Raw genomic sequence first — 23,902 nt, forward strand, 5'->3', positions numbered from 1 at the left:
TAATTTTTTTTTATAAAAATAATTAAAAACTCGATTATAGACATTTAAAGTCTTGATTAAAAATAGCTCGTCTTTTATCATATAGCTTGAATTTGAAACATCTGGATAAAAATTTAAAAGGATTATAAGCATAATATAATTTGTTCCGAATTGTTTAGAGGTTCTTGTTTGAAAGAAAAATAACTAGACTCAAAGAACATAATTGTATTGTCCCAGGGACCTCTAAAAGTGCTCACAACCAAAATGAGGTACTAACCTTACATTGATTATTCAAAATATTATTTTAGCTATGTTATTGTTTTTATAAGTTTCAGAAAATTGTTGACCTAGGTTTAGTTTTAATCATCAGGACATATTACGTCTTTTGCAATAAAGACACCCTGCCTCAAGTAGAAAGTATGACGCGAACATAAATTTTTTATAAAGTAATTTCTTAGAAAGTAAGTGGATCTTATTTTCTAAAAGTATCCAATTTTAAAACCCACTTGATAATAGTTTTTGAGTATAATTGTCATATTAGTTGTCATTCAACGCATCATTTTTTAATAAAATGCATTTATCTGTAAAAAAACAAATTGAAATACTCAGGATGATTGTTTGTTTTGAATATCGTGTACTTGGACTTTCAACAGTTTGGACTTATCTGTCCTTTAGTTTTTTTTCCCTGATTAAGAGGCTGACATACCTTGTAACGAGATGGCGCACCTTCTCACTTTGCCAACGCCGTTTGACAATTTCTTGATGCAACTTTTCCTAACAGATGAATTGCATGAAGAGGACCGATTGAGTGGGTACTAAGGTCACCGGATGTAACCCTATTGGATTGTTTCTTATGGGGCTATTTAAAGTCCAAAGTTTATGTGAATATATATATATATATATGCTCCATTAGAAAAAATTAATGTTGATGGCATAGTTTTTACTTGAGGTACCCTGGATAAACAAATTATTATTCCAAAAAACGCGCAAGTGACAATGCTAATCGACGTGTCCGAAAAATAAAAGAAACAAAAAACACCGGAACTTTAAATGAATTTGTTCCTTTTATCGTTAATGCGCTGTATATGTATGTACAGAGCCTTCATTTCAAAACGGAAACTTTTTGGATCAGAACCAGCGAATATTGACCAGAAAGTCTGGGAATAATGGATATTTCGACCTCAAACTTTTGCATTTCAAATGGCTACCCTAAGTGTAATACATCATTTTAAAGGGCGTACAATGTACTATCTAACCAAACCAAAACAAAAAAAAATCGGTTGACGTATAAGCAACTACTAAGCAAAGACTTTAAAAAACGGTGTTCAATGGTTTCTTTCGATTTTCTTTGGCTACTTTTTCGTAAAGAAAAAGTCGTATCATTCGATTTGATTTTTTTATTTTCTTAGGATTTTGGGTCATAGTATTAAAACTAGCCTACTGGCGGGTAATTTTATTAAATGAACTATATTTGGATTCATTTTTATTGCCCAAAGAATGCTCTTTTCAATGATACTAAGTTTGTTAAATTTGTTAAGAAGTTAAAGCAGGTTATTACAACAATAATAGAACGCCGTCTTTGTTTTTAAAACAACAAATTTTATATTTACCAAAATAATAGAGAAACTGGTTTTCTTTAAAAATGTGAAAAAAAATTTTAGCTTATTATGCGAAAGTTAAAGAAAATGCATTTTTAAAATTTTAAATGTTTACGCCTTCTAGAGATCATTTTTAGTGATCCAGCGATTCTTCATGACCGACTTACCACATAATTTTCTTTTACCTCCAAGTCATGTGGCGTTAACTTTACAGTGTTACTATTTTGCCAAGAGTTTACAGACGGTAGCTCAGAATTATTGGAGGCTTGGGATTGTTCGAAGGTTCACTTATGACTGGCTGTTAAAGAATATAAACTCGATTATAACTATTAAATAAGAGGGCGCCACTTAGTTTTTTTTTATAAATGAAAGAAAACTAAGAAAAAAGATTTGGTATATAGGTTTCAATTAACAATTAAATGACCCTGGATAAAGTAGATTTAAAGAGGCGAAAAAAAAATCTTAACAATACAACCAAATTATATTCACATCAAAGATATGTACACACCTCATGTTCTAATCTGCTAAATGTTAATAATTTATTATGAATTAAAATATGAATCATGTTGATATGATTAAAATATGTTTGTCAAAAGTAGCATTTAAATTATGATTTCACTACTAGGTAGATTTCAGCACTTGAAAAATAAATTGCAATTATTAAAGTTTTTAGTATATATTTGTATTACGCAGGGGAAAGTTCATGAACCTTTTTACCTAAGGCATATCAGCCTTAACCGAGTTATATCTACTTAACTACCAAAAAAAGGTACTGAAAAATATTGAACAAAAAAATAACTAAAATTATATATAAGAAATTTAGGTATTAAATTATGATATTGATTAAATATTTGTAGCAATAAATTGAAATTAAAAGTATATTAATAAAAATTTAAATAAGTGAGACAAATCAATGGTTAGTAATATTTAAATAAATGGAATAAACTGGTCTGTATATTCCTCCAAGAAATGAATGGCTAGCCTTCAAAACCGAGGCTGTGAATGTATGCCATTTGTAGCTCAGCTATCTGGACTGAGAATCTCTAATACTAGCTCTAACTCTGGCTCCAGCTCCATCGCTTTCAGCAATTTCTCGGGGAAATCAAAAGCCTGCAGCCATCAACAATTGAAGGAGAATAAAGAGGAAAACGGAAAAGTAAAACCCTAAAACAACGGTTGCCATTGTATTCACTGTCGATAAAAATGAATGGCGTTCAAAATGTGACACACTCACCTTGCTAAGTTTCATTATCTATCCATTAAAATCTTGGGCATCTATATATCTATACCTACTAAATAAGTAACGACCCCACCTCTCGCCTGAGCTGTCAATATCAGCCAATCAGAGAAAACATTAATTAAGACCAACCTTCTGGCAACTCTTTTGAGTGACGGACCGTCAACAGAAAGCATGAATAATTAAACCAGGAGAGTGATCCGTTACAGTAATAATGTGTCATCGATAGCGTGAATTTAAAGAAATATGAATAAAAGAAGTTGACTGAAATTATTAATGTAATTATTGAAATTAATGAAATGTCAATGGAGCGTTAGTGAACATAAAGATTAGAAAAATAAAACGCTACAGTCATACGACGAATGGTTCCCGAGATATAGTCACAGAATAAACGATCGTTTATTCTGTGATATAGTTGAGGAACAGTCCTATCGGCTGACCCGGCATAAATAATAAGTATTAAATTAAATTAAATACCATATCTGGCGCAACACTTGAATATATGAACTTCTATATAAACTAGTCAATGCAAACCTACTTAATAACTATATTGGTCTGATACTTTCAAATGTAAAAAAATCCACTCAAATAGTACAAACATACTAGTAAAATTCCGTACATATAATCATATAAATAAATATTTCGGCTGAAGAAACAATTTTACATTCAAATCGAAACTATTTGACCTTTGAAGAGAGTAAATTAATGTCGAATAAAGACACTTCGTTGCCTTTGCACTTACAAATGCAAATCGTTCAGTTTTTGACAATAGTTAGGAGTCAGCATAAGTCAGGTAACCAATTTGTATTAATAAAAAAAAGCCTCAAAATAAATTTATTAAAAGAAATAACAAAAGGAATTTGATAAAGCGTTACTGTAAGTGTTCAAATTAATGCCCATCTTGATCAATGCATGTACGGCAACATTTCTCAACGCAGAGGCAGCTCCGGCGAATCATATCAAGCTGCCCGCGATGAGTTTAAAATTTTTCTTCAATTGCATTTCGGAGGTCGGAACGGGTGCGTGGTCCTCTTGCGAAAACGTGGTTCTTAAAAAGGCCCCATAACAAAAAATCACAGAGTGTCAGGTCATATGACCATGCGGGCCACTTAACGAATCCTCGTTTTTTTTATCCATTATCTAAAAGGTACTACCGCACATATAACGCGCGGATGTTCGCGATTGTTGGAACGTTGTCCATTTCTCCCCGTAAACTGCGATCCAGATAACTTTGGCCCGTCACATGACCCTCAAAAAAATACGGATCCTCGAGACTTCCAGCGTGGATACCTGCCCACACACACACTCCATGTAGGATTAAGTTTTTTTCCATGAAGACATGAGGATTCTGGTCGTTCTAGTACACGCAGTTAGGGCTATTCAACTTGTACCGTTCAACTTGAAGGTTCATCCTAGTTCATCCGACCACGAAATAGACTGCTGAAACTGCGGATTATCCTGACGGCATCCCAGGTACCACTCGCAAAATTTCAATCTCCGATGGAAATCATTCTCGTGGAGTACGGAGATTCGCGGATGGTCAACTTGATAGTGTATGCATTTTAGCATTCGTCGTAAGGAATGATCGGATATTTGAAGTTGTCCGCGCTGCAGATTAGTTCGGCTGCTGAACTACCGCCAGCGCCACTGTTTCATTATCTTCGTTAGTTGTACAGTTACCGGTCGTCTAGAATTTCTGGTATCTTTTCCACACTGTTGTACGATGTGGCAGTGGCAAATTCGGAGATTATTATTGAAATTCGGTAAACATAGTTTTGTTATCCGTGTCCGTACGCACATACGGGGCAACAAAAAAAAACTCTTTCTTGAGACTTTGTATAATTCATTCTTCCCAATAATTTATTCTGAAAATGCGTCTACTTGATGCGCGCCTGTTAACATTGATGACACAGATAGAATTGTCTGAAGCACGAACATGCTTCGTTGTAATGTTGTTCGACAGCGTTGTCAAACATACACATAATAATGTACACTTTTAATATTATCACTTAAAAATATATAATACAGGGTAGCAATATAGCAATATAGCAATACAGGGTATAAGTTGCAGCAATATTAATAATTTTACCAAGTTTCGGCAAGTTGCCTTTGAAATATAAAAATGACATCAAGTAAACCTACATATTTTACAATAAATGAGCAAAGACATCGCCATTTTATTTAGTACATTTCTGAGCACACTACGTCTTGTAGGTTTTAAGATTGATCTTCCATATATTGATCCAATTATTTGTCGAATATGTGTTTGATCATCAACGGTTATGTATTTTTTTATACACGTCATTCTTTATGTTATCTCAAAAATGAAAGTCGAGAGGGGTTAGGTCTGGTGATCTAGGTGGCCAACAAATCGGGCCACTTTTCGCAGTCCACTTTTCGTTAAAGAATATATTAAGTAGTTGTATATATGTAAACATCATTTAGTTGATGGAGAGGTGCTCTCTGTTGGAAGTAGATTTGTTGCCATCTCGATAAGTTAACATTATCCAAATAACCTTCCAGCTTCCTGTTACCAAGCTTACACCGTAAGCTCTTACTAGATCTCGAGTTGAGTTTTCCATATGAGCTTTAAAATATGCCAAAATAGAAATTTCAACATCTTCGCTGGCTATAAATTGCGTTTTCTTCTAGTTCTTTTAAACACGTTTTCGTTACTTCTAAATTTTCTATAGAAAATTAAAATGTATCTTCGGTTTGGCAAGTTACGAATCTGGCATCTCTTACCGCCAAAGATTCCAGCTTTCTAGCGCTCTGTCACTATTTTTGCGGCATACAAGGTAACATTCTAATATATCTGATCTATTCTAATATATCTATTCTGAAGAGGAACTGATTCCCAAGTATGAAACTAGAGGAAATGCGTATTGTCTTAATATTTCCAACTCTAAAAGATGTCTTAAAAAAAGATCACTTATCTCGCACCAAAATTTTATGACAAAATTGTAACTGGAATAAAGGCAATAACATTAAAAAGGCCCTTTAACAAAATGATAATATAAGTTTTTTCTTAAGGTACATTTAAATACGTGCTTGTAATAACTTAAACACTATTAGGTTTAACACAGATTTATAAATTCTTCTTTTGATATACGATTTATTTTTCTGTTTTTCTAGTATGAAATTTCACCCTTTTTGACATTTTTTACTCTAAATTGTTTAATAGTAGAAAAAAATGTTGTTTAATTGTTTTTTATTAATAATTAAATACCTGCTGCGTTTGTTCCTCCGCTTGTATTTGACGGTCTTTTCTATGTTTCTTATGTTTTTTATGGTGATGTTTTCTACGTTCAGAATATGTTAATCTGTCCGATAAGTCCTTTTCGGTGGAAACGTTTCTAAACTAAAAGACAAAAAAATCGGTTAATCTTTATTATTAATGTGTTACAGGTATTAATTGTACTAAAAAAATATAATTATTTATCAAAAAGCTGTGGTCAATTCTTTTATTTATTTATAATTTAAAATTTTTATAAATTACTTATTCCACCTTTACTTGAGTATTGAGAATTAAAAAAGATTTGAACAATTTAATTTATTTTTTGCTGATGGGAACTTAAGAATTTAATTACAGTTAGGCATCTATATAAAATCTAGAACATAATAAAAAAAATTGTATAAACTGCAAGACAAATTGAAAAACAAAATGATTGAAATGCCATTGAACCTTACTTGTAAATAAATGCTTATTAATTTACAAGTAAGTAAAACATATGTAACATTATAAATTAACGTAACTACTGGATGATTAACATAGCTTAGTGAACCTTTAGTAGAAAATAAAATTAAAATAGTAAAAATACTTTTTTTAAAATTGATTTCCTTTTAAATTTAATCTAGGCAATCGTTTAACATCTCAAGGATGAAAGTTAATTCTTCCTAAAATTTGGCTAAACTAAGGACTGTTACAAGCTCCATATCTGTTTTTAACGGGATTACAATTCAGACTGCTCCACAACCATTTTCTTCTTTTTATTATACATTGCGTGATAAAATAAATATGTGCTTTCCCTTGTTTAGACTTAAATCCAAGAAACGAAAACCATGGATCACCGCGGGACTAAAAACATCTGCCCAAAATTTGCGATTCTTAGCAAGACTTCGCAAATCTATTGACGATCAATTTATCAGATCTTATTTTCAGGATTATCGGAAAATTTATAGGCGTCTGATAAAAGTCAGAAAGGAACTGTATTACAATGAGCGCTTAGACTCGGCCAGTAACAGACAGAAAGAAAGTTGGTCAATCATTAACGAGACATATCCTCAAACCACAATTAATTGTTTATATTACATTATAAAATGCTTAGCTTAGGACTATTTTTATATTTAAGAAATCGCTTGTAATTTATCGTTAGCATTAATATTGTGTCAAAGCCTCGGCTAATACCGTTGCTGTTCATATTTCTGTTCACCTAGTTTTAAGGCCCTTTTGTATCAATAAATGTTTTTTAAAAGTCCGTTCGTCGATATCTGAATTTAACTAACGAATGTAGGCAGTCTTCTCGTCGGCGGTTGGTTGAACCGGACTTAGGGCCCCAATGATTTCAGTCATTATTTTTCTAATATTGCTGAGAAGTTACTGGAAGCAGTCCCCAGTGACGGCGATTTATTGCAGTATCTTAATCGGAATACTATCAACCAATCATTCTTCTTCCGCCCTGTAGATGCCACCAAGGTCCTTAAAACAATTCAGTGCTTGAAGAATCATAGGTCTTCGGGTTCCGATGGTATCTTTTCACGTCTGCTGTCACTTCAGCCTGCAAGCGCTTTAGGTACTTTGGTTTGGACAATCAATCAGTCACTGCTTCAGGACGAGTTCCCATACTGTTTAAAGGAAGCTATGACTATCCCTCTTCATAAAGGTGATAGCTTGGACCGACCCTCTAACTTCCGTCCCATATCAATTTTGTCTACCCTCTCCAAGGTTCTTGAGCGGCTTGCAAAAAAGAAAATTGTCTCTTTTTTGACCAAATACAATGTGCTGTCCCCTAATCAGTATGAATTTCAGTCATCTAAGGGCACGCAGGATGCCATTTTCAGATTCTTGGAAAGTGTGTATTTATCTATGAACTCCAAGGAGGCTGCAGCATCGGTGTTCTGTGATCTGTGATTTTTATGGATTTAGGGGACTGGCTTTGATGTGGTTGAAGTCATACCTGTCTGGTCATACCCAGAGGGTGATTGCACCTGGATTTTCTTTAGGAATAGTACACCTTAAATGTGGCGTACCTCAAGGGTCAGTGTTAGTTTCTATTTTATTTTTATTATACGTTAATGACTGTTCTCTATGCCACTGCATTGGTGAACTAGTGGTTCAGTTTGCCGATGATACTACAATTATATGACATAACAAAGATTAAAAAGTAGTTAGATCTCTCATAGTAGAGGACCTTCACAAAATTAAAGAGTGGTGCATCTGCAATCAGCTTGTATTCTATGTTGATAAGACTTTTATTCTGGGCTTTAAGTGTAACGTGGAGGGTTTTTTGTTTGATGAGCAGAGTCCACTACATGGTAGGGATTATTGTCGATTTCTCGGTCTCTTCATTGATAAGAGTTTAAGGTTTGAGAACCATGTTTTGGGCCTCGCTGCTAAACTTTCTTCTGATTGTTTTGCGGTCAGGGTTGCCAGGCAAAGGTTGGAAGGGTTGTTTGCTCGTTCAGTTTATTTCACCTTAATAGACTCTCATATACGTTATGGGTTGCTATTTTGGGATTTGTGTTTCAAAGGACTCCATAACATCATTTTTACTATTCAGAAAAAAGCATTAGGGAATCTGTGTGGTGTTGGTTTGAGAGTCTCTTGTAAACCTCTTTTTGTAGCTGAAAAAATTTTAACAGTTTTCTCACTCTTTATATTGAAAACTGCTACACTCATACATAAATCCGTTAGTCCACCATTCTACACCAATCATATTACTCGTCAAGTAAATAATTTATCTCTTCCAAACCCCACCTCCTCACTTCACGAGAAACTCTCTTATATTTATTAGTCGTAAAATATTTAATCATGTTTCTTTTTCGATTAGGACTGCTACAGACTTAAAAAGTTTAGGAGGGAACTTAAGAAATTAATCTTACCAAAAGCTTACTACAGCATTGAAGAGTATGTTAATGACTCATTTTAATATTTAAAATTGATTATATATCTGTTGATCAGATTTTTTTATTATTCTTGTTTTATGCTAGTTCTTGCCATTTCTTTTCTTCTTTTTTAGTTTTTTCATTGATTATATAAAATATGGTCCTATGTACAATCAAAATCGATTCTGTATCCTGTTTTATCAAATAACTACTAGAATGATAAATTCTAGGATTAGGACTTAGGAGCTTTTATTACAAGTTTGTAAACTTAGCAAATAAAGTACATTTTGACTTTGACTTTGACATTCATAGTCTTGCCCTTTGTCAGCTATAGATTTTTAAACTCAGATCTGCAGAAATACAATTCAAGTCACTTTATAATTAACAGTTACAATTTAGTAAGTTAACTAAGTTACAATTTACAATTGAAATACCAAAAAAAATTTTTAGACCCACACCCTACCAACACAACCTTGGCATATAGGGGGCCAACCGTGAAACCCCCAAGCCAACCCGTGAAGCTAGCCAATGGGCCTCTGCATAAATGAGTATTTATATGGTGTAACCAATGGTTACATCATAATATTATTAAGTTTATATTTATAAGCAACAAAAAACTGGAAAAAAACGTTAAAGACAGTTTCTATAAAACGAAGGGGGATCAAAAACCGGCATGTTATTTCACCTTTATCCGGTGAAATAACAAGGTGACACAATATGATTTATAGAGAGTATGGACCGGCAAATTTCGGCGCTAACTTAGACGTGAAATGTTTAGTGGCATCCGAAAGAACAATGTTGCGTTTCCAAATCTTTTGACCAACGGTGAATCTTTCATCGCGCTTTCGCAAATCATAAACGCGCTTTGATCGGTAGAAAGCTTGCTGAGTTCGCTTTTGGACGTCGCTAAAAATCTTCTTGAGTGTTTCAGATCTCCTCAAAGCGTCAGGTTCAATATTAGGGTTAAAATTTTTGGTGTTATGGATGGTCGAAAGAAATTTCATGGCCGAACATGACAAAATTGGGGGTAAGATCAGTTACTTCATGGCGAGAGGAAGGAATCACAAAACCAACTTTTACGAGGTATTTATCCCATTGACGATGGTCATCGGCAACATAGGCTGACGGATTGGACTTAAATACTTGTTCTATTTGATTCGCTTATGGATGATAATTGGCAGTGTACTTTAAATATGGTGCCATGAGTACCCAAAAAGATTTATTTCGAAATTGCACGGTATTATCCGTAATAACAGAGAGAATGACATGATTTTCCACCCATTTAGAATAGAATAATTAATATTTACTAAATATGTCACACACAGAGAAAACGTTAGTATATCCAGATATTGACCGTGGTAAAGAACCTATAAGATCTATGGTGATGGTCTACCATGGTCTAGGGTTACTTGGCTGGGAACTAAGCATTTGGACAACAGGAAATTTTTGTTGTGGATTTTTTCGCAGACAAACATGACATCGCCGAATATATTTGGCTACGTCAGACCGTATACTCGGCCAGTAATATGGTCTTGCTATTCTGAAATATGTTTTGAAAACTCCTAGATGTTTACATTCTGGGGGATCGTGGTTGACTCGTAAGATAGCGAAGCGTTTGTGTTTTGGTATAGCCAATAGCATTGTAAAGGTCCTTCCTGAAAGCTCCGGGTACCTTTCTTTGATTTTTTTTGTTTTTTATTCTCAATCCACTACAAATGATATTTTAAAGAGTCCTGCTGAGTCCTACTCTACCTTTTGGTACATACTCGTGTACTATTAAACGGAACTAATTGGATCAATGGTGACGATAAAAGGAAGTATGAAATCCATGGCAGGCACAGAGCATCAGGAATAACGGGTTCTTTTCCATTACTATGTATTATATCGATGTCTTATTACTGTGATCTTATGTTCCATCAAGCTGCTCTGCCCATAGAGTCTTTAATAGAATGTAAACATTTTATGCTATTATGGTCGGTTATTACGGTTACTTTGTCCCTTCCAGATAAGGTTGTAGCTTTTCCATGGCAAAAAGGACTGCCAAACAGTTTTTCTTAGTGGTAATATCGTCTTTCGTTCTTCTTAAGAGATCGACTGAAGTAGCGGATAACTAAAAAGAATACCAAAGTCGAGACATAATAGTACAGAAGCTTAAACCAAATGTTCTTTGATTTTCTTAAATGCAGCATCACAGTTTAAATCCCAAGTAAATTTTAATTTTTGGCATGTCAGATCAGTAGGGGGTGCAATAACTGTAGAGAAATGGAGCACAAAACGTCGAAACCAGGACGCCATACCAATTATAATATGCGTCTAACTACAATACGGGTTGAACCTCTGTAGCGTTTGTAGGAGAAGATATTCTATTTAAAATTGGCTTTACTTTCTCAGGATCAACTAGAGGTTCTAAAGCATTAACTACATATTCCAAGTACTTAAATTAAAACTTACAAAATTGACACTTATCGGGGTTAAAAGTGAATCCTGCGCGAGTTATTCGCTTAGTCGCTTCCTCCAAATTTCAATGTATTTTTGGAATATAGTCACATTTTTCAATCCTAAAGGCATACGTTCAAATTGAAAGAGACCTCGAGATGGAACAGTAAATATAGTTAAAGAACGTGACATTTGGACATTTTAAAGTATCTAAGGTTGAACTAACAAAAAAAAGAGGGTAAGAATGAGCGGTATGAATCAGGGCCCAGTAATCGACACAACAGACTTTTTCCATATCATGGCTATTGGAGACGACCATAAAAAGTTGGAAGGTTTGATTATGCCTTCAGATAACATTTTTTCTAATTCCATATTGACTTCCTGCTGAAGAGCTGGGGACAAGGGCTAATACCTTTGCTTGATAGAGACATACCTTTGCTTCATAGAGACTTGTACATCTAATTCTACATCCTATAGCTGAGCAAGTATTCGTAATAAGTTTATTCAGGAATTGTTGTTGCTCCGAGGTGAGCATAGAATTTGACCGAATAGCCGATAATTGACAAATTTCATGTGGGACAGAGCGAAAACTCTATTTTGAAGAATAAAGATCGGGGACAATCTTCATATCCCTCCAAAAATCTATACCTAGGATGATGTTATGGGACAAAGACGGGGCAATGAAAACTTTTAGTAAGGTCAGTCGATCGCGAAGCTGGATATGCTACAATACCTAAACTAAAGTAACTAAACTAAATAACTAAAAAACACAAATAAGAGTTATGCAGCAAAATGGTTCTAAAATCTTCCACCATTTGAAACCGATAACAATTCGAGTAGAGCCGCTATTTAATAGGGCAATAAAGAATTTCCCTTAAATTTTTATTTCTAGATGGGGACGCAAATCGCGTGTGACAAGATAGAGTCAAGTAGTTCATATTAGGATGGCCAATATATTAGAATTAAGTGAGAAACAAACATTCTAATTTGTCTTCCTATTCCGGAGTTTTTGTACATTTGCTACAACTTTTGGAACAGCTGGAGAACCACATTGGAAACAAACATTTTTGGTAAGGTTTCGGGTACTACCTGAAATTATGACCCACTTATACCAGCACTTTTGTGTTGAAGAAATCGGGCAATGATTAGTCGTGTCTTTCTCAAGTTGGAGAAAATCTTCTGACACATCTGCTTTAATTGAAGCTTACTATGAAGATTGCCAAGAGAGATCTTCAAGATAAGAGGGATTGTGATGAGTTAACAATGGTTCCAGCAAATTCCGGTAGTTCGTAGGACAAATAAATCTCTGAACTCGTACGTCGTGGTTTCCTCAATCAATCTACTTATATACCATAGTTCATTAAGAGTTAAGGTTAATGCGATCTGTAGCAAGTCTTCGCTGGATGTGAGGTAGATTTGTAATCGGGTGGTTTCTAATAGCAAATTTGGAAGTGTTCTAAATAATGCTTCCATACCTACGACAAACTAACCACACGTTCATAGGAACCCTGAGTTTGGTGATGAATCTTATTTCAAAGACCAAACTTATAATCAAAATACTGGAATGCAGCTCGTAATTAAGCTATAAGATTATCCAATTTTATTTATTATTTAAAACTTTTTTGACTTTGACTTTTGACAAATGGCAAAAGCGTTTTGTCCGAAACCAAAGGAGAGCATCTTTTCTAAGGAGTTCTGGGGCAGATCTTAACAGATGTTCTTTGGAGACTCTCCTAGAGATGCGAAGCTCTTCAAGGTGTTCGAAAAATTCTATCACACTAGACTGACCATTATATTTCAAGTATCACGAGGACATCTTGATACTTGACAGGCAGAGAATTTATATAAAATCGACTTGGTTGCCCTCGTAAAGGAGAAAACTCAGAATTGTAAAGTCGATTGGCAAGTTCTACAACTGGGTTAGAATGACTTAAAGTTTCATCCATGATATGAGACGCATCAGTATATACTTGTCGCGAGGCATCTAATTTCGAATCCATAAACCTTATTCGAAAACCTTTAATATTTGGTACACCATGTTCCAGAGAACCTGGATCATACTGATCATAGCCTGTTGTACCTTATTGTTTGTTATTGTTTACACGTCTATTAGATGATGAGTGGGGGTCTTGAGAGGAGTGTCTTAAAAACTGACGGTAAGTGTCTGATATTTCATTTTCGGATTGTCGGATTCAAATTTGCAAAGGATGGAATTTATTTTAAAATTCCTTCTTCGATCAATCAGTCATCACGTCTCTAGGATACAGGTAGAGAGGTACAACTTGGGGAGAAGGCAAGTGTAAAGAAGGGAATTAAGTATCAACAGGCCTAAAAGAGTAGTGTGAAATATTTGAATGATCCAAATGAGTCCAGATAGTTTTTTCTTACCAAATGAGATGGATGGATCACGATGGATAAAGGTTATTAGTTACTGGTTTTAACCTATTGTGGGATATAGTTGGAACAAGCAGAGCAGTTGTTTGTTTTTAATTATTATCTAAACTCATCAGATCTTGAACGACGGCTGGGTCTTTAAGGGTAGTTATATGAGAGACTAATGATGGTTGAGAATCATTGGGATTTATTCTATCTAGGATACTTTGATTAAAGGATTCAAGTTGATTATTGAGAGCTGCAGAATGCTGAGTTTGCACAGGAATATAGTTTTCGTCTTTTACAAGCACCAAGCGATCGAAAAGTTCATTGCAATCCTTCTCAATATTTATTTTCGCATTCATACATAAAAGCCGGTTCAAACAAGATGCGTAAGTAAGGTAAAAAAGCGATGAAATTTGTTTGCTTTGTTATTAAAATCAAAGTTTGTTGTATCGCAAGAAAGATTGATTAATTTTGCTTGATAAATTAATAACTAGCTGTCAGAATGTGGTGGCATACGTCGATCACGTTCTAATTGTATGACCTCACGCAAAGTAGTACGTTTTTGAGGAAAAGTACCCGATAATGAAAGACCATGCATCGCTAGTTCATATTTAATTTCTTTCGTGCCAAGCAAATTAATATTCATTTTGTCTAGGCTGTGTGACAAAGAAAAATTATAAAAGAAAAATCAAATTCTTTGTCACCAGCATCTATCATAAAAAATTACCAAGGAAAATTAAAATAAAATGAAATTAAAAAATGAGCAAAAAATTAATATTTTATTTTCTTTTGTTAATAACAAAACTTAAAAAAAACAAACGGAATGAGTTGTAAAAGTATTCACAAATCAGCACAATAGTTCAAAAAAAAAGAAAGAAACAAAAAAAACAAAAATTGTTATACGAAAAAAAAACAGGCTGGGGGTACCTAAAGACTAAAAAATTTAAAGCTAAACCACGAAAAAATCTAACTATCAGTATAAGCATATTAATAAACAACACTTATCATTCCAAAAATTATAATATTACAAAATATTATTAAGAAAAGCCGCAAAACAACACTTCAATAAATAGTAAACTTGAATCGCAAAACAAAAATTCATTTCACAATTACAAGTCTGCTGGAATATATTTATAACGATACTTAAGTAGCCCTTACACTGTAAACCAACACCAACACCAAATATAAGGCAAATTATACTCGAAGATGCAAGGAATAACGCTAATCTATAAATTTAACTGTCAAATTAAATTAAAAGTATCAGTGCTGTGAATACGGTGGTAGTATCAGCAACGTAAATTCTTGCCTTGTTTGGGATGAGCTTTCGCGACTTAAGAAAAGTCTTCCTCACGACTAATGTTTGTTAAAATGACTAAATAGAATTTCCATTAAATTTACTATTTTTTATTCAGCCATAGATTAAAAAAAAATATACAATTCTTATAAATAAGTGTTACAAAATATTTACCTAGATTTACCTTAAATACATGCAAAGGAATCGTACGAGAAATAGACTCAGACATATTAAAGGCTGAAATTATAAAAAGACGCAGTGTAAATGGAGATATTGAAATTCCTAATGCTAAAAGGTTAAATAGAAAAGTAATTAAGGATAAAACAACATCTTATAAGCCCACAGAACCACAGGTTCTGTTTTGTTTACTTTTGAAGGTGTCCTTCACCCAAGATCTATTAATTTATTTAGACTAGAAAGACTTGTCACAATATATGTTTCTCTAGTGACATAATGCTATAGATGTCTCCGTCTTGGACACACCAAAAAAACAAAACTGCAAAAGCCGGGAAAGGTGTTTTAACTGTGGAATTAGGGAAATCATTTCAATGATAAAAATAGATATTCCTTGTACCACACAATTTTTCTTTGGTAAAGAAAGTCCAGAATATACAGGGTGATTCATTAAGAATGGGCAATCTCTGAACTGGAGATAGGGGAAGGGTGTACAAAATGACATAATGACAAGATGAATGACAATGATGACAAAATGACAGGGTTTTCAAAAATCAAAATTGTCTATGAACAAAAAATATTTTAATTCTACAAAAGTAACAAAAAAATACAGGCATCTCTATTTTCCAAAATAAAAATCACTAAAAAAACTTAAAAAGAAATTCTCATTTCAAAGTATTTAATTTAAAAAGGTAAAAGTTCGTTTTACCCTCCTAAGTGGGTAAAATGACATACCTATTAAATATTGCCAAAAATTTCTGTAGAAAATTAATTATCGCAACACAGTTCACAAATAAACATCTTAGTTTTTTGTCGACTCCAGCACACTCAGCGTGTGCTCATTTCGAGCAAGAACAACATTGCAGCCAAATTTCCTTTGCCTTTGACCTTTTAAATTCTTCTACACAGTAAATGCAAGTACAATCTTCGTCGTCTTCTATTAAGAATGGGTTGTTTTCCGATTCAGAGTCAGTGTCAACAAATACCTTTTTAGTTGCAGCTCTTTTTTATTTTCTACTGTGGGTGTAGTTCTTGATTTTGCTTCCTCCAAATTTGGAGTAGAATTTAGCACGGTAGTTCCCTGATGCTTTCCCGGCTTCCTCTTTTCCTGGCCTGAGATAAATGGTCCTACTGGAATGGGACTCAGATCGGAGACAGTAACGGCAAGTAAACCTTTATTTTGTTGATCTGATATACTGGGGATTACTTTTTGAAGATTGGTTACGTCCTTTAAATTGCCCATCCCGCTTGAAGTTTGTAAAGATAGTGCTGCGGAAGGTTCTTCAGCTAGAAATTAAAGCTAGAAAACCTATTCTGGAAATACATCAGGATTTAGTGGGCATATTCCGGTTTTAGAAAAGCCGTTGGTTGCATTTTGAATAGTGGCAGCTTTTCCATATGCTTCAGTAATTAAGGCATCTATTTGAAATTCCGTTACAACACTGCCTGGGTGTGCCTTAAGCCACTTAGTTATAGCTTGATCGAAATAGATTTTTAAGGGACCGAAGAATAAAACATCAAGGGTTGATATTTTCTTTTTTAATCACCTTTTCTAGAATCTCAAAAAAACGAGCAACTTGTGGTTTGTTGAAAGCCTGGGCTCTAGAAGCAGATGTCGCCTCTGGATCTCTTCTTCGGTATTCTCGCAGCCAATCTTTTCCTGCTGTTTTCTTCTCACGGTTAAAGTTGTGTTGAAAGCCATTTTTAAAAGCTAACTGGTAGGCCAAGCTTAACACATCCTTCCTTGTGAGTCCAAAAAATCTTGACTCTAGAAGTTTTAGATGTTCAACTAACTGCCGTTCTACTTCTGGTGGAAAAGTAGGCTTAAATCTACCGAGGCGTTTTTCCCCCATCTTTATTGTTTTATTTGTTTTTAAACCATGTCTTCGTAGGGTTGCTTGTGGTACCCCGTAAGTCTTAGATGCCTTTAACCGGCCCATTTTATCATTATTGACCGCTTCTATGGCTTTTAACATCGAATCTGTACTCCATGACTGCCTATTTGTCTTTCTTTCGTACAATCGGGGCATGACAATCTGCAATAACAAATAAAAAAATTATTTCTATAAGTCGGGCAAAATGACATACTATGTCATTTTAGCCGACAATGCACTATGTCATTTTATACGACTAGAGAAAACAAACAAAAATATTTTTTCTAATATTTTTATTCCTCTTGTAAATCTCTTATTACTAAATGTAAAAAAAAATAGTTTAAATAATCAGTTAAAATAAAACAACTTACCTAGCGAAATGTTGTCTAGTATTATAACCAAATTAAACAAAGCGCGAAAAATATTTTTGCACCACAATTTTAGAAATATCGAGCGTACACCTCCGTTAATGAGCAGAGACAAACTGAAGTGGTTGGAACCTGTTGGGTAAATAATTTATGATCTAATTTAGCGCATGCGTATATTCTTACGACGTTACAATATGCAAGTTACATATAATAAGTATGTAATTTTACCCCACTATGTCGTTTTGTACACCTTTCCCCTACTACACACCAAAATATGGCAATTCAGCTTAAAATGTCAAGCAGTAATAAGCAGTATCGTCTTAAAAATTAATGACTTTATGTGTTTTGACACGAGAATTACGAATTTTATAGTGAATTTAGTATTATTTATACAGGGCATTAGTTACACCTTGTTACTTAGGTAAATTACAACAATCTATTTTTGCCTATTTAGTTTTGCCTAAAACGACTAGAAAATCTAAAAGGCAGTTCAATTTTGAATAAACAAAGAATTCTTGTTTATTTTATGTAACTCTATAATTTTTGAAGTTATTTGCATTTTAAACATTCAGCGTAAAGAATACTAAGCCACCGTTATTACATTGACTTTTTGTCATGTAGGCTTGTGTCAGCACTTATCAGTTTTTCTTGTAAAAAAAATTATATGACAATTTTACTGTAACTAAGTAAGAGTGTATTATTTGGAGTAAAAATTCTAAAATAAGAAAATGCCACGTCATAATGAATATTCCAAGAGTGAAATGCGTGATATGACTTGCGTTTTTGCTCACTTAAATTATAGTGGACTTTGTGCACCCAGAAGGTATTTAGAATTATACCCAAATCGAAGACAACCCGATCACAAGCTGCTCAGACGTATTTATACCCGCCTAGATGAAACAGGGTGTTTTCGTCCTAAAATGGGAATGGTGAAGAAGAGGTCTTAGCTTGTATTTCAGAAAATCCAGATCTCAGTAATCTTCGGTTAAGTACGGCAACAGAATTAAGCCAATCGTCTATCTAGAGAATTTAAAAAAAAAGAGAATCTCCGTCTATATCACTATTATACTGCTGTTCAAAATTTGCTACTGCAAGATTTACCAGTTCGCCTACAGTTTGCTCAATTTATGCTAGATAAACAATCCGAAACCCAGGAATTCCTCAATGACCTTCTTTTCACCGATGAGGCGACGTTTACCAGACAAGGTGTTTTTAATTGGAAAAACACTCATTTGTGCGACTCCAAATATCCACATTCTTTAAAGGAACGACATTTTCAGCTTGAATTCAAGGTAAATATTTGGTGTGTTGTGATATCTGGTTTTTTATTGGTTCTTTTGAACTTCCTCCTAATCTGAACGGGACGCTTTATTTAAACTTTCTTGAACAACAGTTAAGTCCACTACTAGAAGATGTATCACTAGCCATAAGGCGGAACATGTGGTTTATGCAAGATGGGGCGCCGCCACATTTTTCTCTTTCAGTACGGCGATCCCTGAATGACCATTTTCCTCACCGGCGGATTGGTCGTGGTAGTGAATTTGTTAGGCCATCTAGAAGTCCAGACTTAAACCCATTAGACTTACTATTGTCAGACACATAGGACATGGTTTACAAAGAGAGAATTAATTCCATCGAAGATATTATCAAAAATAATCGATACATGTTATTTAATATTCAAAGGTTTTTAAGGAAATCATTTACTTTAAATTTTTTTAAAATATTGTTACTGATTGTTATTTGCTGTCTTTACTATTGTTACAGTAGTCTGTACAGAAAGACATTAAAGCAGCAAAAACTAATTATTATAGGGATCGCTTAAATATGTCATCAAATAGGCAAAGAGAGTGTTGGTCGATTATTAATGATTTTAGACATTGCCATAAAAAGGTATCTGAACCGGAGTTCAGACCTGACATTTTAAACGACTATTATTGTGATATGCCTAATATCTTGCTCAAGGGCATTCGTAGTAACATTGATCCCTTACACTATCTTCAACAAGTGTCGGTTGACCATTCATTTTTCATTCATCCTGTCGATCTTACCGAAGTAAAAAATGAAATCAAATGCCTAAAAAACCATAAATCATCTGGAGCTGATGGGATATCTTCCAGGTTGTTACTCTTTTTGCCCGATTCAGCCTTAAATGCTTTAGTTTCTGCCATAAACAATTCCTTACATATTGGCATTTTTCCTTCATGTTTAAAAGAGGCAGTGGTTATCCATCTTCATAAGAGTGGGGATTTGGATCAGCCTTGTAATTTCTGTCCCATTTTTATTTTGTCTACCCTCTCTAAGATAGTTGAAAAACTTGCAAAAAGCAGAATTTTGTTCTTTTTACTTCATAATGGCATTTTGTCTGCAAATCAGTTTGGATTTTAAGCCGGTAAAGGGACTCATGATGCTGTTTTAAGCTTTTTGAAGAGCGTCTATGTGTCCTTGAATTCTGGAGAGCCATCGGCGGCAGTGTTTTGTGATCTATCCAAAGTATTTGACTGTGTGGATCATGGAATACTGTTATCTAAGCTCGATAAATATTGTTTTGGGGGCATAGCGTTGCGATGGCTTGAGTCCTATCTATCAAATCGTACTCAGAAGGTTACAGTGTCTGGGCGTTTGTCTGCTTCTAGATCCCCAAAATGCGGCGTTCCCCAGGGTTCAGTGTTGGGACCACTGTTATTTTTACTGTATGTGGATGACTTAAGTTCATTGAAACTGCAGGGCAAGGTGGTTCAGTTTGCTGATGATACCACCATACTATGGAGCCATAAAAATTCTGATTATATTAAGACTTGTATCCTTGAAGACCTTCAGATTTTATCAGGGTGGTGTGCTTCCAACAGGCTCGTGTTTAATGTAAGAAAGACGTCTATTATGGGGTTTAAGTGCGATGTTCAGGGTCTGATGTTTGACGAAAATTCCCTCTTGCAGAATAAAGAGTGCTGCAAGTTCCTAGGAATTACCATTGATGGTCGCCTTCGGTTTGAAGATCATATTTTACATTTAGCTGGGAAATTATCTTCTGGATGTTTTGCAGTAAGAATGGCAAAACAAGAGCTGGGAGGGGTGGTTGCACGTTCACTGTACTTTTCACTTATTGAATCTCATATTCGGTATGGCTTGCCTTTTTGGGGTTTAACCAATAAGGGGCTACTTAACATTGTCTTTGTTATTAAAAAAAGCAGTTAGATACCTGTGTTCTGCTAAGTTAAGAGCTTCTTGCAAACCACTCTTCATTTCTGAAAAAATCTTAAGTCTTTTTTCACTCTTTATCTTAGAAGCAGCTGCTCTTATTCACAAAATTCCCAAACTACCCTCTGACACTAGCCATTTGACTCGTCGTGTAAATGATGTTCCCCTACCTATTCCTACGTCTTCTCTTACCAAAAATTCATGAATTTACATAAGTAAAAAAATCTACAATCATGTTCCTCTATGTGTTAGACATATATCGGATGTTAAGAAATTTAAAAGAGAATTAAAGATGCTTTTATTGGCTAAGGCATGTTATAACCTGGATGACTTTTTTAATGATAGGTTTTAACCTTGGACATGTTGGAAAGTTTTTTTTTCCTTTTTTCTTCTCTAGTTTTGTCAACAAGTTTTCCATTATTTAGTATCTGATTGTTTTATTTAGTTATCTTTAATTCAAGTATATTCAAAAAGTTTTGTCTTCTTGTGTTTAATTTTGTTCATTGTTTTGTCAATTTTTGAAATTGTATTTTTGTTTTGTTTTGTTTCTTTAGCTTGTAGGATGCTTGTACACAAAATTATTCTTACGTAATATATTCAAACGACACTATGATAAAACTCTTATACGAGTCTTTTAAAAAGAAAAAGAAAATTTCGTTTACAGTTTTCGGTAGAGGGTGCTCGTTGGGTTAGTTTTTATATTTTTTTAAATCCTTAACTTTTTCGCAGCTTCGTATATTGATTTAAAAAGTAACAAAATAATTTCCTTTTTTAATATTACATATAAAATGTAACATGTATGTAGATATATGTTCATGGGGGCTTTTTATATGGTTTCCAATAATACCACACCAAATGTTTGTATTCATGCTGGAAATAACGACTGACAACTGAATGGGAGTTTTTAGTATCCCACATATGAGCATTTCTATGAGCATCTATATTATGTTAATTAGCCGCGTCTAGTTAATGTAGCCTCGTCTGTGAATAACAGTCTGATAAGCATTGGATCTGCGTTTTGCATATTTTTAAACTGACGACAAAAGTGCATTCTGCCTTGCAAATCTGGTGGGATCAACTACTGAACTGGTGTAAAGTGGTATGGATAGAGGCCTTCTTTCCAACCCAAGAACCAACACAAGATTTGCTTACACCCGTAGCTGCCGCGATTTCCCTGGTATATGGTGATTTAGTTAATATTTAAGTGACAGTTCAATAGTGATAAAAAAGTAAAAAACCTGGACGATTCGCTAAATATACAATATTTTTTTCTTAATTTAAATATTTTATTAGACCTTTAGAAGAAAATATAGGAAAGAATTAAAACGGAACATATAACATATTGTTATGAAAATGTAAATACGCTTATTATTCTTTTATTTGATGATTATATTACCTGTTCTAGATTACGCGTGCATGAAATCATGCAGTTTTGTTCTGCATCATCCACTTTTTATTTCGTTTAAAAAATCATTAGAATTAGGTCTCCTTGATTGTTGAAAGACAAGCTACTTAACCCATATTCACAAAGCTGGAACAAAGAGTGTCGTCATCAGACTTTTGATTTAGTGGACTGTATTAGGTTTTATGATCGATTTAGATTTAATATGGTTCTTCATTTTTTTCAATAAATGTTCGAACGAACATTAGTAATGCATAATGGCTTATCTTGCTTCGTTGACGTCGGATTTGGTAGTGCTACCAGTTCATCGTTTTTTCCATATCAGGCACTCACACTTTAGGTAAATTTTAATTTAAGTCTATTAGAAATAATTTATTAAATAATTACTGCATGAAAATCACCGGCGGTCGATATGTATAAGGGTGTTAGCGGTTATCTGTTTTACAAAACCTACTTGCAAGTGTGTGTAGGTACTACTGCGCGTACTTCCTTCCAATATTTGGCAATGCATTTGGCCTGTAGTACATTGCGCAAGGTCACTAAGGTTATAAGACCGCAGAACAATGTGCGTAATTTCGCGGAAAAATATATTTTAAATAAAATGGTTAATTATTAAAGAACCATCCTATGATTTCCCAATTCAAACATTCCAAAAAATAATTTAAAAAAATTAAAATATTCAATATTAATTAATCTTGATTTGGTATCCAACATTCCACCCACCAAAAACACGGTTTTTTTCCAAAAATAAACAAAAAGTAAATTACCGTTAATTAGAAAATTATTTAAGCTACTAATAATAAAAAAAACCTATTGTTCTGGCAGGGGACATATTATCTTAACCGCGAGCCGACATATCTTAGCTGCCAGAATCCCATTAGAAGTCTTCAGAGTCACAACTCATACAACACCGTCTTTACCCGGATGCGTACTAATAATTCGAGCAAGAGCCGATTCAAGGGGAGGTTTTTGTTCGTTTTTTATGAGAACCAATAATCCTTCACGAAGATTGGGTATGTGATTAATTCATTTACTTCATTGTTGAAGCGTATGTAAATATTCCTGCCTCCATCTTTTTCAAAAATCAGAATGCATACGTAGCAATAATTGCCAGCGATTGAGACGAATTAAAGATATAAAAGAATAATTAAGTTCGGGAAATAAAGAAAGTGGTTCCCAAAGTAAGGAAATGTCCGGGAGTCAATGGAGTGAGATCGTTCGGATCATCACTAATCGGTGAGAAAGAACTAGAATTAAGAAGAGATTCTATTTGGTTTAAAAGAGGATAGAACTCCTCGTATGGCATTATTTAAATGCCAACAACTCTATAAATTCCACTTTTTGTTTGTTTCACCATAGATTCTATTAGCCCATTAAAATGAAGTGACCCACTAGGGTTAAAATGCCAATTAATGGAAATCTTAATAGCTGCAGTTTTAGATAGTTCGATCAATTGCTTATTTGCTCCTTTATAGTTTGTTTCTTGATCCGAATATAAATCAGAGACTCTACTGCGATGAGCTATAAATCGTCCAAAACTAGCTAGGAAAGCCTCCGAAGTCAAATCCGATGACAAATCAAGGTTTAGGAAGAGCTTTAGTATAAAAAATATAAAAAATACGCAAGATATATGCCAAAATGGGTTTTAGTAGGCTTGACTATATTAAGAGCAAGTTGTTTTTCCTCTTTTATTACCTCAGAAAGATTAGAACGTAATATAGAGGGTTGTATAGGTTGTATATATACCAATTTTGATGCCTTTTAAGCAAGAAATCAGTTCCATTCCACCAAAGTTTGTGTTGTAGAAGTTGCGAGGGAGTTAATCCTCTAGATTCACAGTCCGCGGGATTTTCCTTGGTAG

At 34.1% G+C, this 23,902-nt stretch overlaps 1 protein-coding gene across 7 annotated transcripts in view; it reads right to left on the reverse strand.

The window, feature by feature from the left end:
• LOC126743543 (uncharacterized) overlaps nt 1-23,902 on the reverse strand; it is a 245,398-nt gene that overhangs the window by 49,699 nt on the left and 171,797 nt on the right. For 6 of the 7 annotated variants that reach the window (XR_007662924.1, XM_050450707.1, XM_050450684.1 and 3 more), the window contains one exon: nt 6,044-6,175. The exons of the other annotated variant lie outside the window; for it this stretch is intronic. Coding sequence is in view for 5 of the 6 variants with exons in the window: in XM_050450707.1 (XP_050306664.1) it covers nt 6,044-6,175 (132 nt within the window). In the remaining variant the exon portion in view is untranslated. The remainder of the gene's footprint in view (nt 1-6,043; nt 6,176-23,902) is intronic. 7 annotated transcript variants of the gene reach the window in all.

Source organism: Anthonomus grandis, chromosome 1 (assembly GCF_022605725.1).
Source record: "Anthonomus grandis grandis chromosome 1, icAntGran1.3, whole genome shotgun sequence".
Taxonomy (NCBI): domain Eukaryota; kingdom Metazoa; phylum Arthropoda; class Insecta; order Coleoptera; family Curculionidae; genus Anthonomus; species Anthonomus grandis.